The sequence below is a fragment of the Euphorbia lathyris genome, chromosome 2, assembly GCF_963576675.1.
Source record: "Euphorbia lathyris chromosome 2, ddEupLath1.1, whole genome shotgun sequence".
In the NCBI taxonomy this organism is placed as follows: domain Eukaryota; kingdom Viridiplantae; phylum Streptophyta; class Magnoliopsida; order Malpighiales; family Euphorbiaceae; genus Euphorbia; species Euphorbia lathyris.
The window spans coordinates 139,247,399-139,262,501 of NC_088911.1; the positions used below are offsets into that span (position 1 = coordinate 139,247,399).

Below are 15,103 nucleotides of genomic sequence, written 5' to 3' on the forward strand. Positions count from 1 at the left end.
ATATGCACATTAATCATGAATATCTATACATAAAATAGATATTAAATTGTTAGTTTATAAGCTAAATATGTGAAACATAAATGGGATTGGTGGCCCTCATGCTTTTCAGGAACACCAATATAGTTTCTCCAAATAGAAATTAACCCAAAATAGAAAAGTCCACAATGAAAAAAAAAATTGAACAAGTAATTCCTATAATTAGTTAATTAAGAGGTATAAAAGCAACATTTAATTGCACAATCAAATACATAAACAAATCTTAAAAATATATTTATAAGATAGATATGAAATCCTCTTTAATATTATCACTTCTATTTACAGTTCTGATTCTATTATCTAATGTTAAAGTACAAGGTGCACTACTGGATATAACAAAATTTGGAGCAAAACCTAATGCAGACAGTACTCAGGTAAGTCGGTATATATAATGTAAGGTTAGATGTATGCGATGTGATTTAATTAATTAAAATATTTTTTGTTTGTTAGGCTCTGATGAGTGCTTGGAAAGACGCATGTGCAGCACCAGGTGCGACTGGGGTGCTAGTTCCGAAAGGAGTATTTAAAGCAAATACAGTCAATTTTGTAGGTCCTTGCAAAGGAGAGATGACTTTTAACCTTCAAGGAACATTACAGGCACCGGATAAAATTGAAACCCCTGGTTGGCTTAGTTTTAAACATGTTGATAAACTCACTATAACTGGTAGTGGAACTCTAGACGGTCAAGGCGAAGAAATGTGGAAGACCCAACCTTTGTGTTTTAAGAAAGTTACGGCATGCAAGTCTAAAGCAATTGTAAGATCACTAGCTAACTAGATCATTCGTATTCGTATATATTTACTTATGATTCTAAGTAGCTAATTACATTTCATGATTGAATGATTGATTGTAGAATCTAAGGCTTGATTTCATAAATACTGGTGTACTCGAAGGTATAACATCCCTCAACAGCAAGAATTTCCATATCAATATCATGTCTTGCAATGATTTCATAGTCCGAAAGATTAAAATAATTGCACCTGCTGAAAGCCCTAATACAGACGGAATTCATGTTGCAAGATCAAAAGGAGTTACCATTATTGACACTGACATTGGTACTGGTGATGATTGTGTCTCTGTTGGTGATGGAACAGCAGACTTAAAAGTAACAAATGTGAAATGTGGACCTGGACACGGAATTAGTATAGGAAGTTTAGGACTTTATCCAAAAGAGGAACCTGTAACTGGAATCACTGTTTCAGGATGTACCCTTACAAACACTGATAATGGTGTGAGAATTAAATCATGGCCAGACAAATACGGTTGTGATGTATCTGGTATACACTTTTCAGATATTACCATGACAAATGTTGCAAATCCTGTCATTGTAGATATGATGTATTGTCCATACAGTAAATGCAATACCAAGGTACGTAATTCCATTTCCATACCATAAGGGATTGTTTTATTTCCATGGCATATTATTTTTCTCATATCACTAACCATGTTTAATTATAATTTTAGGGTCCATCAAAGGTCAAGATTACTGATATTTCCTTTAAAGGCATAAAAGGTACAACATCCACTCCCGAAGCCATTAAACTCAATTGTATGCCTGGAAGTTGCAATAAAATAGAACTTGCTAATATTGATCTCAAACAAGTCGGTGGTAAAGGTGTTGCAGTAGCTAATTGTAGTAATATTAAGCCAACTATTACGGGAACCTTGAATCCTAAGGGATGTTAATATCCGCATGCACCCGATTTTTAACCTTATTTGATACAATTTTCAATGTGAGCCTGTTTTTGCAATTTTGATTCTAGATATTTAAATGTAATATTTATCATTTCAGGCATTGTATCTCAATTTTATTGTTTCGAATATATTAATTAGTTATAATTTTATTTTTCATTTCCATATAACTTTATATATCCATACACTTAATGAGTTATATATATATATATATATATATATATATATATATAATTGTTTTGAAAAATAAAAGAATACAAATTCACTAAAGTATATAAATATAATTGATGAGGACCTTATGCAAAATACAAAGTTTTAATTAAACATTGAATAATTTTATATTTATATAAAATGGATTCAAATATTACCAACGTATTATAATGGCTTAATACATCGTTTGTCCACTGAATTTGTTCAAAAAGTTTGATTGGTCCGTTGAACTTTTAAAGTGTCCTGATAGTCCCATGAACATGAATTATGATAATTATAAAAACACCAACCTAGATTAGCGAAAATCATGAAGAAAATTTAAACCATCGAACTTATAAGAAAAAATAGCTCAATTTAAATATTTTTATTAAAAAACACTGAATTATAATTAATTAGTATATTAGTTGTAAACAAAAATAGATATTCTAAGTCATTTTAAATCCAATTTCTGCACGTTTATTAAACTTTATTGCATTCTTTTGTTGGGTAATATCAGAGTATGATTATTAAATTTCAAAAGGTGACATAATTCAACTTTACATTTTTTTAAATTATGGTCACTAAACTTCAATTAACGCCATAAAATGACAGTTGATGACCTCAAAATAGAAAATTTTAATAAATTGTGATATTTTAAAAAACTTTAATTCTTCAAAATTTCCATCTTGGGATCATCTAGGTGATGTTTGTTAGGAAAAATAAAGTGAATTTTTTAGAGAGAAAGCTCCAAAAGTTGTAGTTTTGGAAAATAAAAAAAGTGGTTCCATGGAAAACGTGGTTGTAAATAACTTTCCAACCGTCATTTTAAGGTGTTAATTGAAGTTTAGTAGCCTGATATTAGAAAGTGCAAAATTGTTACATTTTGAAGATCAATGGTCATACCGTGAAATAAGGGATAAGTGTCAAATTTAGCTCTAATGTACAAAATTGTTTAAATTTAGTCATAATGTTTTTCAAGTAAAATAAATTTTAGCTCTACGTTATTGAAATTTTGAAAAAGTTTGTTAGACTGTTTAATCATGTGCCTCACGGTTGAGACTCACTAAGAGATAAGTGTACCCCGTCGTTATCAAGTAATAATCTGGACAAGTCCAGGTATCGAATCCACAGGATTTATTCCTGCAAGTATCTAGCTACTAGGTCTCAGGTGTTATCTAGGCTTTGGGGGGTTTGAGTTGGTTTTGTTTAAGTTAATCTACTCCTAGTTGAATTACTCTACTCCTAGCTAAGTTATTCTACTCCTAATTAAGTTATTCTACTCCTAATTAAGTTAAACTACTCATAGGTGATCTTTCACTAATGCAATTACCTGAAGGAACATGGTATGAACGATAATAATGAAGATAGATTATTAGGTCAATTGATTAAAAACCTAATCCAAGTCACTTGTATTCAAGGCGATTAACCCTACTTACCCTTCTGAAGTCCCTAGTGCGTGATTCCCTTGTAAGGCCGAAACTAGGTCTAAGGCTCAGCAATTTGGGCTTAATCAACTAAGAGGTTGTCAATCTCCTAGGCTCTGACTAGGTCAGATTCAGCTCACAATATGTGCCAACTAGATTTTTGGGCTTTTGAATGAGTTAAACCAATTAAATAAATCGTAAGACAAAGATTAAATAAATAAATCATTGAACAAAACAAGAGCTATAATATTATTAAAGATGAAGAACATTGTACAATTAGCCTAGGATTCATAGACTATATCAAGGGATAAAAACATAATTAGATGAAAAAGATGAGAAAATCCCTTTCAGGGAACCTGTCTATCCTGCAGCCGGCTTCTTAGGACTTAAGGACGGACCTTGAATAATCCTTGGTGAATGGAGCTTCGAAGGTTCTTCAATGGAGGTTGAAGGAGACGGAGGAGGTGGGGAGGATTCTTCAAGGGTGAAGGCTAAGGTAAATTACAATAAAATGAAAGATGAAAAATAATTCCTAACAAATGGAACTATTTATAATGAAAAACTAAAACCTACTTCTAATGGAAAACTAATTAATAAAACATATTCTTAATAAAAGATTAATTAATAAAAAGCTTTCCTAATGAAAGACTAATTAATAAAAAGTTATTCTAATGGAAAAATAACTCTTCAAATATTATCTAATTAATTTATCTTTGAGGATAAAAAATCTAATTATTTAAATACAAAAATCCCAAAGATAATCCCTAAAAATCTGCCAAAATATTTTGTATGACTTTTATTTGCATTTGATGCGCCGAGTGGATCCTTGATTCTGATCCTTAAAAATCTCCACCTTTATCTCTAAAAATCTGCACATAATCTCATAAAATATTATTTAGATAATTCACCCAAAATTAATTAATTATCCTACCAAAAATCCTTTTTTAATACCAAGTCAAATTTGATTTATTTTTGGTAGGTTCATTTCTTAATTTTTGGTACAGATAAAGCTCAAAATAACATATAGAGATTAATTTATTAAAAGTGACAAAATACTTGACAAAAGTTAAGAATATTTAATAAAAAAGCTAAAAAGTAATTTAAAAATCTAAAATTGACAAAACAATAATAACTTGCTATTAAAGTAAATAAAAAGAAAATAAAAGATACAAAATAGTCCCTAAAATCGTACTAAAAGATAGGGGTTTTTGACCCCCTATCATTTAACTGTCACATCAGACCTTCCAAATATCAATTGTGTCTAAGATATTTAATGTGTTACTAACATAGTTACAAAAAAAAAAACCTGTTAAAATGTTAGCAAACTAAGTCTACCACGTATAAGTTAATTCCAATTTTTTTGTTAATGTATCTAAAATGTTTACTGCGTTGCTAATATAGTTACAAATAACAAAAATTGTACAGAACTGCTTCCGTTTATCGATAAACTTATTTGAGAGGTTTGACGTGACAGTTAAATACCAGGTAAACCATTTTTTTCAAATTTTGATAACATAGTTTTAAAATCGATCTTACTTGGAAATTGATATCGCAATTCTTACTAAATGCTCCTTTATCAACTTCACGATCACTTGAGATCACAGAATATGTCAAAAAAAAGGGGGTCGGAGTTCCGGCGAACCCTCTCTGATGCTAAAGTCAGATGATATCAGAGATAATATCAAGCTAACGTGTGATAAAGAAATCAAGTAAAGATTAGTTGAAGTAAGATACCTGAGATTGTGGAATGTTTCTGCTATTTATAGATAAAATAAAGTGTACATGGACATGTGGCAACATCTCATTGGTCCATGTGTTTCTAAATACATCTCTAAAGACATCCTTCTGCTGATCAAAGTGTTCAAAGTCCCGACTTTGGCCAGGCTTCGACCAAACTTAATATCGTAGCAGGCCTTGGTGGACCTGGACCCATTTGAGGTCTTCGGATCATAACAGAACTTGTTAGCAAAAGCCCAAATGACTTAGTATCGTACAAAATGCCCCCCTAGTGCAATTATGAAATTCTTCTAGGTTTTCATTGATCAAAACGCGGGGTTCCATAAATGACAGCCAATGTCATCGTCATTATTACACAACTGCCTTCTTCATAAAGCTTATAATGATGACAAACACGTTTATGTTTTTCCAAGATAAACGCTTGGCTTGTCCTAATCTTGAGACTGTAAATTACTTTATGGATTTCAAAGTTTGTCTTCTCCGATCATTTCCATCTCTGCCTTCTCTACAAATTGTAAGTTTCTCTTCTTTTCTCTTGAACCTTTTCTTCTTTAATGCTTTTCTTTGAAATGTCTTCTTCCTCTATGCATGGAACCAAAAAGGTTCAAAGATCTCTTCGGTGTAATCCTGAAATCTTCCCTGAAAATCCAGAAATCTCTAACGAGATTACTAAATCCCCGATAAGTCCCGATAGAAATGTTGATGTTGAAATAGTTGACGCTTTAGAAAGCCCAGATCAAAATTCCGTTAATGAAGAAGTGGCCAAACCTTGGAAGTTAACCCTAAGGTTTTTGACAACCCTTCCACATTTTTTAGCACCGTATGAAAGGACACATCTCCCCCATACATCCACCAAATTAGGTATGTTCACCCAATTCTTAGAGTGAGAAATGAAATTTCCGCTTTCACGAGGGGTAGAAGTTGTTGTAACCGAATTCAAGATTTTCTCTGTGCTAAATAACTCCCAACGCCTGGTTGGGGTTACTTAGTTTCGATAAAATTTATTCTAACCTTAACATTCAGCTTACTGGGGCCTTATTACGATACTTCAGGCGCCCCGTGAGAAGACATCCCTTTCTAAAAAATAAAGTCTAAAGTGTTAAGGATTTTAAGCCGAAATGGTTCTGGATAGAACCGAATGGCGTGGATCCCAATAATACCTATGCAAGAGGATTTCCCTCCATCAACACTTGGAACAACAAACCGAACGATTCCCAAACATGAAAACCCACTAGGTTGTTAACTCCCGAAGAAGAAATCTGGGCTCACCAAATAAGCTCATATGAAATCCAATGGAAGATTCTAGTGACGATGAAATTCATCTGAAGCGGAGGATATACGTGATTCTTCAGCAAGAAGCATGGGATTCTTTATCCCAACACGATGTTTTGCAAGTGTGTCAGGTATATTTTCCACGTTCTTGCATGTATACTTCTTCTTTTTTCTTGTTGCAGGCGTTTGTAATCATGTCTGCCATTCGTGAAAAAATTATAGCTCATCCGAGGAAACTAAAGCAAGATCGTTCAGCTATGAAGGCAAAGCAAAGCTCTACCATATTGACATCGAAAATGCTCCTTCGAAGCAACCTCCACTGAAGCCACTCCTCAAATGATGCTCCGTCTTCGATCGAAGTTGTACCTTCGCAAGAAATAAATTCGTCTGTCGAGATTGATCTCCCAGCTTCTTCTCCAAGAAAAACACCAGAAGTCAATGCCCAAACTGAAGCAATCCCCTTTTGCTCAACTACCCCTGATGTGGCGATAAATTTGTCCACTGATGGTGATCTTTCATCGCCAGGTGGGTTCCGTGGGAATCCAGAGGACTTTTTTTTTTAAGATAACACATAGTTCACTGCTGAATATTGACTTCACGTTCTTTTGAAGACTTGCTTAAATAAAAAAAAATTGGTAAAATGTGCTTTCTTTTGTCTCCTTTAATGTAGTCTTCCTTTAATTGAGCAATTGAAGATGCATTATCTTCATATATTATAGTCGGTGTTCCTTTATCTAATGATACACCACATGATTCTTGTATATGCTTAGTTAATGATCTTAGCCAAACACATTCTCACCTTGCTTCCTGAATAGCTATTAACTCAGTATGATTTGAAGAAGTAGTTTTAATAGTTCGTTTCATAGAGCACCAAGATATAGATGTACTTCCGTATGTGAATAAATAGCCTTCTTGTGATCAAGATTTTATGTAGATTAGATAAGTTAACGGCATCTGTATGGCCAACTAATTTAGGTTCAGATTAATATGCATAAAATAATCTGTAACGTATGTGTCCAAAAATTTTAATCTTCAAGATATTATATTATATTATATATTTACTTAATTAATTAATTAAATGTATAAACACGTTATTAAGGTTAGTTCCATCTTTAAAATAAAATAAGAGTTTTAAAAAAATATAAAAATATAAAAAAGAGGTTAAATAAAAGGATTTTATGATGATTTTAATATAATTAGTGGATTTTGATAGAATGTATGTGATATTTATTAAAAAATAATAACAATATTAATAGGTGGGAGTTTTGATGTCAATAAGTCATTTTTTTTAAAAGTTAGGTGGAGATCTATTCTTAACATTAAACTAAAGGCATATATATTTATTTATTAGTTTTTTTTTTTTTGAAAGGATTTATTTATTAGTTTTTGAAATTGAAAAAAATGTGATATATGTAATGTAAGGTTTCAATCTTTTTAATATGATATAAAAGAAAAAAATATAATTAATTGAATAAGTGGTATAATTTATATATATTATATAGGGTAATTAATTTATTAGTCCCTATATTTTGACAAAACACACTGTTTAGTCCCTGTATTTTAAAAAACACATGGTAAGGTTCCTAACCTTTTTCTCAGTGAACTGTTTAGTCCTTCCGTCTGTTTGTTAGATTTTTTACCATTTATGAATTCGACAATGACTAAATTACCCTTTACTATTTACCTTCAAATTTCAGAAGAGGAAATTCAATTTAGAAGAAGAAGAAGCTATTTGTATGGAGAACAAGAAAAAGAACAGACCCAATGCTTACGAATTTGAACGATTAAGAAGAAAATCAAGAAGGAGAACACTCAAAGTTGATTTCAGAAGCAATAGAGTTTAAAGGAAAGGAAAATAAAGGAAAAGAAGAACGCAAATCCAAATTGACTAACAGAATCTTTATGAGAATCTAACGGCAGGGACTAAATAGTTCATCGAGAAAAACGTTAGGGACTAAACAGTTCATCAAGAAAAATGTTAGAGACTTTACCATGTGTTTTTGAAAATACAGGGACTAAATAATGTGTTTTATCAAAATATAAGGACTAATAAATTAATTACCCTATTATATATATGACTCAATATAATTAATGTTATCTTACCAAAAAAAAATATAATTAATGTTAGATACATTTGATAGATGTGTCATACATCTGTCAAACTTGTAAAAGTAATAACAATACATATGCTAACTACTAATTTAACCTCCATATAAAGAGGTGATATAAAATATCATATATAAAGAGGGAAGAGGATATGATAAGGAGAGAAAAAAAAAGTGAAAGGAGGTTTTATAGAGTTATTACAGATAAAAATGGAAAATTTACCTTTTCCATTATTTATGGTGTACTTCTCATTCCATACTTGATGTTGCCATTTCTTTTCGATCGATTTGGTCAGTGTTAGTAAAATTCAGTTTACTAAAGCTTGAAAGGGATTAGATCGGTGCGATATTCTGACGACATTTCACCAACGAATTTTCGGTGACCAATGACGACAGTCAGTGACCAATGATGACATTTTGGTAACTGTATTTTAGACCGAAATAATTTTTAAAATGTTTTAGGTATGATTTTAATCAAGTTATGTTCTGGTACACGTCAAATTTTAATAGGGTTATGATTAGTAATTTATCAAGTTTATAGGTTTCTAATAAAAATATAAATTTTAGACTAGTTCTTTACATGTATTAAAGTTAAATTCGGAATTAATGGGCTTTTAGCACTGACATGAGTTTAAAGGTATAATCAGTCCAAATTAACTACGTCGGTTTAAAATTACTATCTCAGCGACTGAAAATAATCCAATAAGAATATTTTGATTATTTTAAATTCTATCATTAAAATACTTTAAGCAACGTTAATTGTTAGAGTTAAAATAAGTTATACATTAAAAGGATTAATACTGATATTTACCAATTAGAGTCGGTATAAAGTAGAATATAAAATTTATACAAGAATTTGAATATAAAATTATTTTGTTCCGCTACAAGCACACAATTATTTTGTTATACCTAATTATTTTGTTCCGCACACAATTCAGGATGGATGTATTACGTTGCATTTACTTCTGGGAATGTAGTCGATCCAGTAAGACGAGACTCATGATTTTTCATTAAAAGATCATTATTTTGTTCCGCTACAAGCACACAACTAATTCACAATACTTTTTGAAGTCTTCCTCTCTATATTGTTGTTGTAGGAGCGCATTGGACGCATGAAAAGTAGAGAAATTTTTTTCTAATATAGTTTCATTAGTAACATCATCTCTACCTAATTTTAATTAAAATGTAATCTAAAAAATGGCAAAATTATATTTTGTTACCGATTTAAAACTTGCAATTTTAATTGCATCATGCCTTAATGAGCTTTTGGTAATATGACCAACTTCTGGTGGTCATATGTGATAAGGACGTTTCGCCCCTATCTTTTAGCGTGGTTTACGGTTTAATTTAGGATCAAATAAATAAGTTTAATTACAAAAATAACGAGTTTTTAATAAAATAACAAAATAAAAATAAAATCCATACTTTCGGTTAATTGTCTCTATTTATGATTAAATTTAGAAAATAAAACGTCAAGCTAACTCGGCTCTCGAGAATTGTATTTCACGTACGAGTAAGGAGAAAAATTCCACCGACATACGCGGGGCGTGTTATCTAGTCAGAGCTGATTGAGCAATCTACAGGCGCCACGTGGGACTTACCCACTGATACGCGAGGCGTATGAACCACCACGCGGGGCGTACATGCAATAATACACTCAATCATGAAGGTCAGACTGCATGGTCTCCCAAGTCAAATGCTCCTACGCGGGGCGTCCCACCTTACACGCGAGGCGTATATAGGAGTTCTTCAACCTAAAAGATCCAGGGACTCATATACGCGGGGCGTTCTTCAGGCTACGCGTGGCGTAAAAGCCTTAATTCAAGCTACTAAATCTCAGGAGCTCAACCACGCGGGGCGTACCCCAGTCTACGCGGGGCGTGGTTGAGACAACAAGATCTGAATTTGGTCCACATGCAGGAATTATTGACGAAATGGGCCAATACGCGGGGCGTCCCCTACCATACGCGTGGCGTGTCATGGGAAAAATGCAGAAATAATGTATCTCCATGCTTGTATCTTGTGAATTTACAATTTTACCCCTAGCTTGATGTGTATAAATAAGGGTGATTAGCACTCATTTAGGCATTCAGATTTTACATAGCAAAACTCTTGTTAGGGATTATTGTCAGTTAATCAACTGTAGCGCAGCGGAATTGCGGTTTAAAATTTATTTCTAATCCCTTTAATTTGATCTTTGTCCCTTAACCATTGATTGAATAAAACCTTTTGATCCGTTTAGGGATATAAACATACCCGGACTGTCTCTTCTAGAGACGGCTGAAGAATCCACAAGGTAGTAAGATCTCCGTAGTCAGGTGCACGAACAGCTATTGAGTCAGAACCGGTGCTAACCGAAGAACGGAGGATGAACTGGAGGAATTATGTAATTAGCCAATAAAATCACAAGCCATGAATGGTGGCTGCGATTTTGTACTGCTTCTTCAAAAAAATTTAGTTGGCGGAATGAATTGTAGTTAATTAGGTTAGATTTAGGTTTTAGGCTTTTATTATATATAATGTAGTTATTCCTAAACCTAATTGGTTTAGGGTTAATTGATTAATTACAAAACTAATCTAATCCTAACATAATCACTTAAATAAATACCAATAGTATTTATTCTATGCAATTAGTTATAATTAGATTAAATTTAATCACCCCAATTAAATAAATAGCACTAATTAATAAATTGACGTATTAGTTTGATTAATTATTCACGAATGCAATTTCATTAATTTACAAATTAATTAATTACATCCCGTAAACTAATTAACCAATTAAATACTCAACGCCTAAATCCATTAATCAATTACATTGATACAAAGTATCAATTAATCGATCAATTAACCACCAATTAATTACCTTGACATTTTACCATCAACCAATTAATTAATCTCATCCCTCCAGTGTACCGTTCTATAAGTTCTAACTCAGATGTTCAATGTGCACGATCCTATGGGACTGTCCTTAGCTAGCAGTGCGCTCACCGCCCACAGACAGTAAGTGGGTTCTAGCAAACCATTACTGCCCCTAACCAATACAGCTATTTCAGCAGTCTAAAGATGCAGAGACCCTGTAGTTATCTCTTAACTTCTTTTACCATTTGATATCTATATTATAAACTAGAGGCATGGCGGCTGTCATCCTCTCTGATGTTTATGATATTTCTTGATCTTAAGTAGATTAATGAATCAGATAAGTAAACTACTTATCAGGGTGTGGCCACACACTTATCAATCTCACTTATCAAGTGGCCTGTGATATCATCTCACTGTTATGTGAGTGGTAATTCCATCACTTCACTATCAATACTAATGTGTTCACATGTTCACCCAATCATACCCGTATTTGGCATCCTGTTACAGACCTGTTAGGCGTATGTTAAAGTGAACCGGCTCCCACATTGATATTATAATGAAATCTAGTCTGAAGACAGTTAGAGACCTACTTAAGAAAACTAATGACACAACCACCATGTAGTTTTCTCGGGCGGATCGATCCAGTCACATGTATAAACATGTACCCATATTCACAACTGACTTATCAAGTGTTATGGCTAGTATCAATTGCTACCATACAGTCGTCGAATATACAAGTCTGTGGTCCTAATCATTCCCATGATAGAATAGACTTGGGATATGGTTTTATGATTATCAATCAATGGATTCTCTATTCATATTATAGCACAAGATATAAATGAACTAGAAAGTCTCGTTAGAACGAGCTTAAAAGCTTTTATTTCTCTTGAAATGAAAGACAAGACCGAGCCTATTTCGTTACGCTACAAACCACCTATTTGCCCCAGCTTAGAACAGATTGGATTGTTTACGTTAGAAGGACCGTAAAAGAAGCTATTTGACCCTTCGCTTCTCTTTCTCCAAATCTCTTCCCTCTTTGAGCCAACCGTTCACTTCCTCTAAGGGATGGAAGCAAGGAATATCTAGCCTTTGAAAGCTGTCCAAAGGGAAGGGACCTTTAAAGCAGGAAGTACCAAATTGCCTTTGCGAGTGCTATCGTATAATATCATAGGCTCGTCCTCTCTTTCCTGTTGTCGGACGTTAATCAGTAACCGTTGTTGGTGTTTGCCGGTGCTTGATAGAGAAGTGCTATTTCATCAGCTGTGGGACTTTCGGACAAGGAATGCCCTCTTAGCAAGAACAAGAGATGGCAGTTACTTTTTATTGCTTTTGAACGGTCTTAGGTGCAAAGGGCCTTCACAGGCTTTATATGGGGATAGGTCTAAATGGGTTGTTCCGCTATCTTCCTATACAACCCCAGGCATGTCTGCATAACTCCAAGCAAACATCCTCTGATACCTTCTCAGTAGCTCCTAAAATCTCTGCCTTTCCTCTAGAGTAACTTCACTAGAAATCAATAGGATCTGCGGGTTTTCTTTAGTGCCAAGATGAAAAGCATTCGTTTGTATGGATGGAATTAATGCAAAACATGCTAATGAGAGAATTAATGCTATGCACAGTGCCATCAGGGTACACATCACACAAGTAAGCAAACTGATCATCCATAGCATTGAACTTAGAGATAAATACATCATTATCTTCGAACAAACTAGAAAACATTACATCAGGAACATCATAATATTGTAACATTTTCTTCAGGACAAACAACCCTTCCCTAAGCCGCAGCAAGCGATCAACTACACATGATCGACGGACTTCTATACCGCGGAGAGAGTCGTCAAGACTGAGTCACAAGAAGAGGAAGAGATGGTGTGCTAGTCAGATGTCTGACTTGGCTGAAGCAGACAAGATCATGTACAACATGAATGACGGAGGGTGAGGCAACGAGCAAGCTGGCCTAAGATGAGACAAAAGACAGGGGAATGTGCCTGGCATAAAAAGAAAAAAACTTAATAGATTTTGCGGTGGTGGAAAGCTGGGCCATGATATTCAGCGCTGTTATGAGCTCTATGGGTATCCGGCTAATTATGGACGTGTTCGAGGTCGGAAAGCTGGGACAGGTTGTGATGGTTCCGGCGGAGGAGTCGTAGCAAATGCCACAACTGTACCTGGGGTCAGTATTGCTCCCGCCATTGTTGTTTCACGTGATAGTCAGCCTGTCATCCTGGCTATCAATTACGGGTAAAACCACCTATTCCTATTTGCTTCCCTTCGCTTTATCCTTCTTTCGCTTATTCACCTAGTCATTCTAGAAATTCAATCACATGTTCAAACCTAGATTTATGCTTTATTCCTCGCTTTCCCTTCTTTGCTTTGCCTTGCCCCTAGCCTTGGGGCTTTGCTTTCCCGATTCTGTCTTTGTTTAGCGAGTTACTTATATAGAAGACTAAGTCAAAACTGAATTCCTTAGCTTGGGGCCAAGCCCTATTTCTCCAGTTCCCTAGCTCTACTTTCTATATTCAATATCGTAGGTAAACTAACCTTAACCCCCTATTCTCTTGCAGAAAGATCAGTTCCTTTTACCGATTAAAACCCTATCTTTTTGCCTTCTTTCTTTGCCTTTGCGCTTTCGCCTACTCATTCTAGAAATTCAATCACGTGTGAAAACCCATATTTATGTTTTATTCCTCGCTTTGCTTGCCTTTGCTTCCTTGGGGCTTGCTTCATGACTTGCTTGCTGGCTTTGCTTTGCTTACCCTTGGGGAACTTGCTTGCTGGCTTTGCTTTGTTCCCGTTCTTTCTTTCCAAACCCTCGGACTTCTACTTCTTACTTAGTGGGTAAAGAAAGAGGCATATAGGCTTCAATCCCTCTGGAGCATGCCCCATCAATTACGTATTTAATACTCATTGGTGACCTTCCTACCGGTTTTGGCTGCTTAGCAATCCTTTTCCCGATCCTGCTTATGAGCCTCTAGCCGGCTTGGAACTCACTTTCTTTACCCGGCTTGGAACTCACTTTCTTTACCCTGCTTTCTTCTGGCTGCTTAGGAACCCTTTTCTCTAGCCTGCCTATTAGGCTTTTTCACCTCCAAGTCTGGTTTTTAACCGGTAACCTTATCAGACTCCCTAGCGGCCCTAGGCTTCCTGCTTTCTTTGCCCTGCTTTCTTTTAGTGCCTCTAGCCCGGCTTTAGGCCTTCGAGAGCCATCAAAGCTTTCCTTCGAGAGCATCCTTTCAGATGTTCATCAATTACATTACATTATCTTAGTAATAGAATTAGTAAGAGCTCTGCCTCAACAAGAGAGCACTGCCTATGAAGAAAGGGCTAAACTAATCGCGGTACACTTTGTATATCTTATCTTTATTGCTTTCATTCGTTACTTGCTTTCTCCACTTAATTCTACACTTCATTCCGACGACTAGCTTACTTTATTCGTTACTTCGAACGTAAACAGACTAGCTAGCTTGACCTTCTCTTACGATATGAGATCTAAGCCCAGGTGCAGGAAGATGGATGGGAGGATGTTACGGGTAAACAATCTATATTTTCTTCTTAGCCAAGAGATCGGGCTACTCCTAAGGTAAGGGAAGTATGCCTCTCCGGGTAACTAGGAGTTCCCCACCTCCGTACCTTTGGTCGAGCATCTTCGAACCTCTGGGAACTGGAACCTACCCTGGACCAACAATTCTTTGCCTATTCGAGAAGGTCTATCTGTGTGGAATATGCCATAGGCGCACCTTCACAGGCTCGGATGCCCTATTTTTAGGCTAGGTAAAGTGGATCATAGGA

General features: G+C 34.7%; 1 protein-coding gene across 1 annotated transcript; it reads left to right on the forward strand.

Annotated features, from left to right (window-relative positions):
- Positions 1–284: 284 nt before the first annotated feature.
- Positions 285–1,794, forward strand: LOC136217075 (exopolygalacturonase-like). The gene is made up of 4 exons (XM_066003653.1): positions 285–410; positions 487–792; positions 890–1,405; positions 1,501–1,794. The coding sequence occupies exons 1-4, from the start codon at positions 285–287 to the stop codon at positions 1,720–1,722; spliced, it is 1,170 nt and encodes a 389-aa protein (XP_065859725.1). The 3' UTR covers positions 1,723–1,794.
- Positions 1,795–15,103: the final 13,309 nt, after the last annotated feature.

What these genes read in the sequence shown, in the direction of transcription:
- LOC136217075 (XM_066003653.1), top strand. Translation starts at nt 285, where the DNA reads ATGAAATCCTCTTTAATATTATCACTTCTATTTACAGTTCTGATTCTA. An exon ending in CTAATGCAGACAGTACTCAG is followed by an intron (nt 411 to 486) that starts GTAAGTCGGTAT and finishes TTTGTTTGTTAG; the next exon opens with GCTCTGATGAGTGCTTGGAA. An exon ending in CATGCAAGTCTAAAGCAATT is followed by an intron (nt 793 to 889) that starts GTAAGATCACTA and finishes GATTGATTGTAG; the next exon opens with AATCTAAGGCTTGATTTCAT.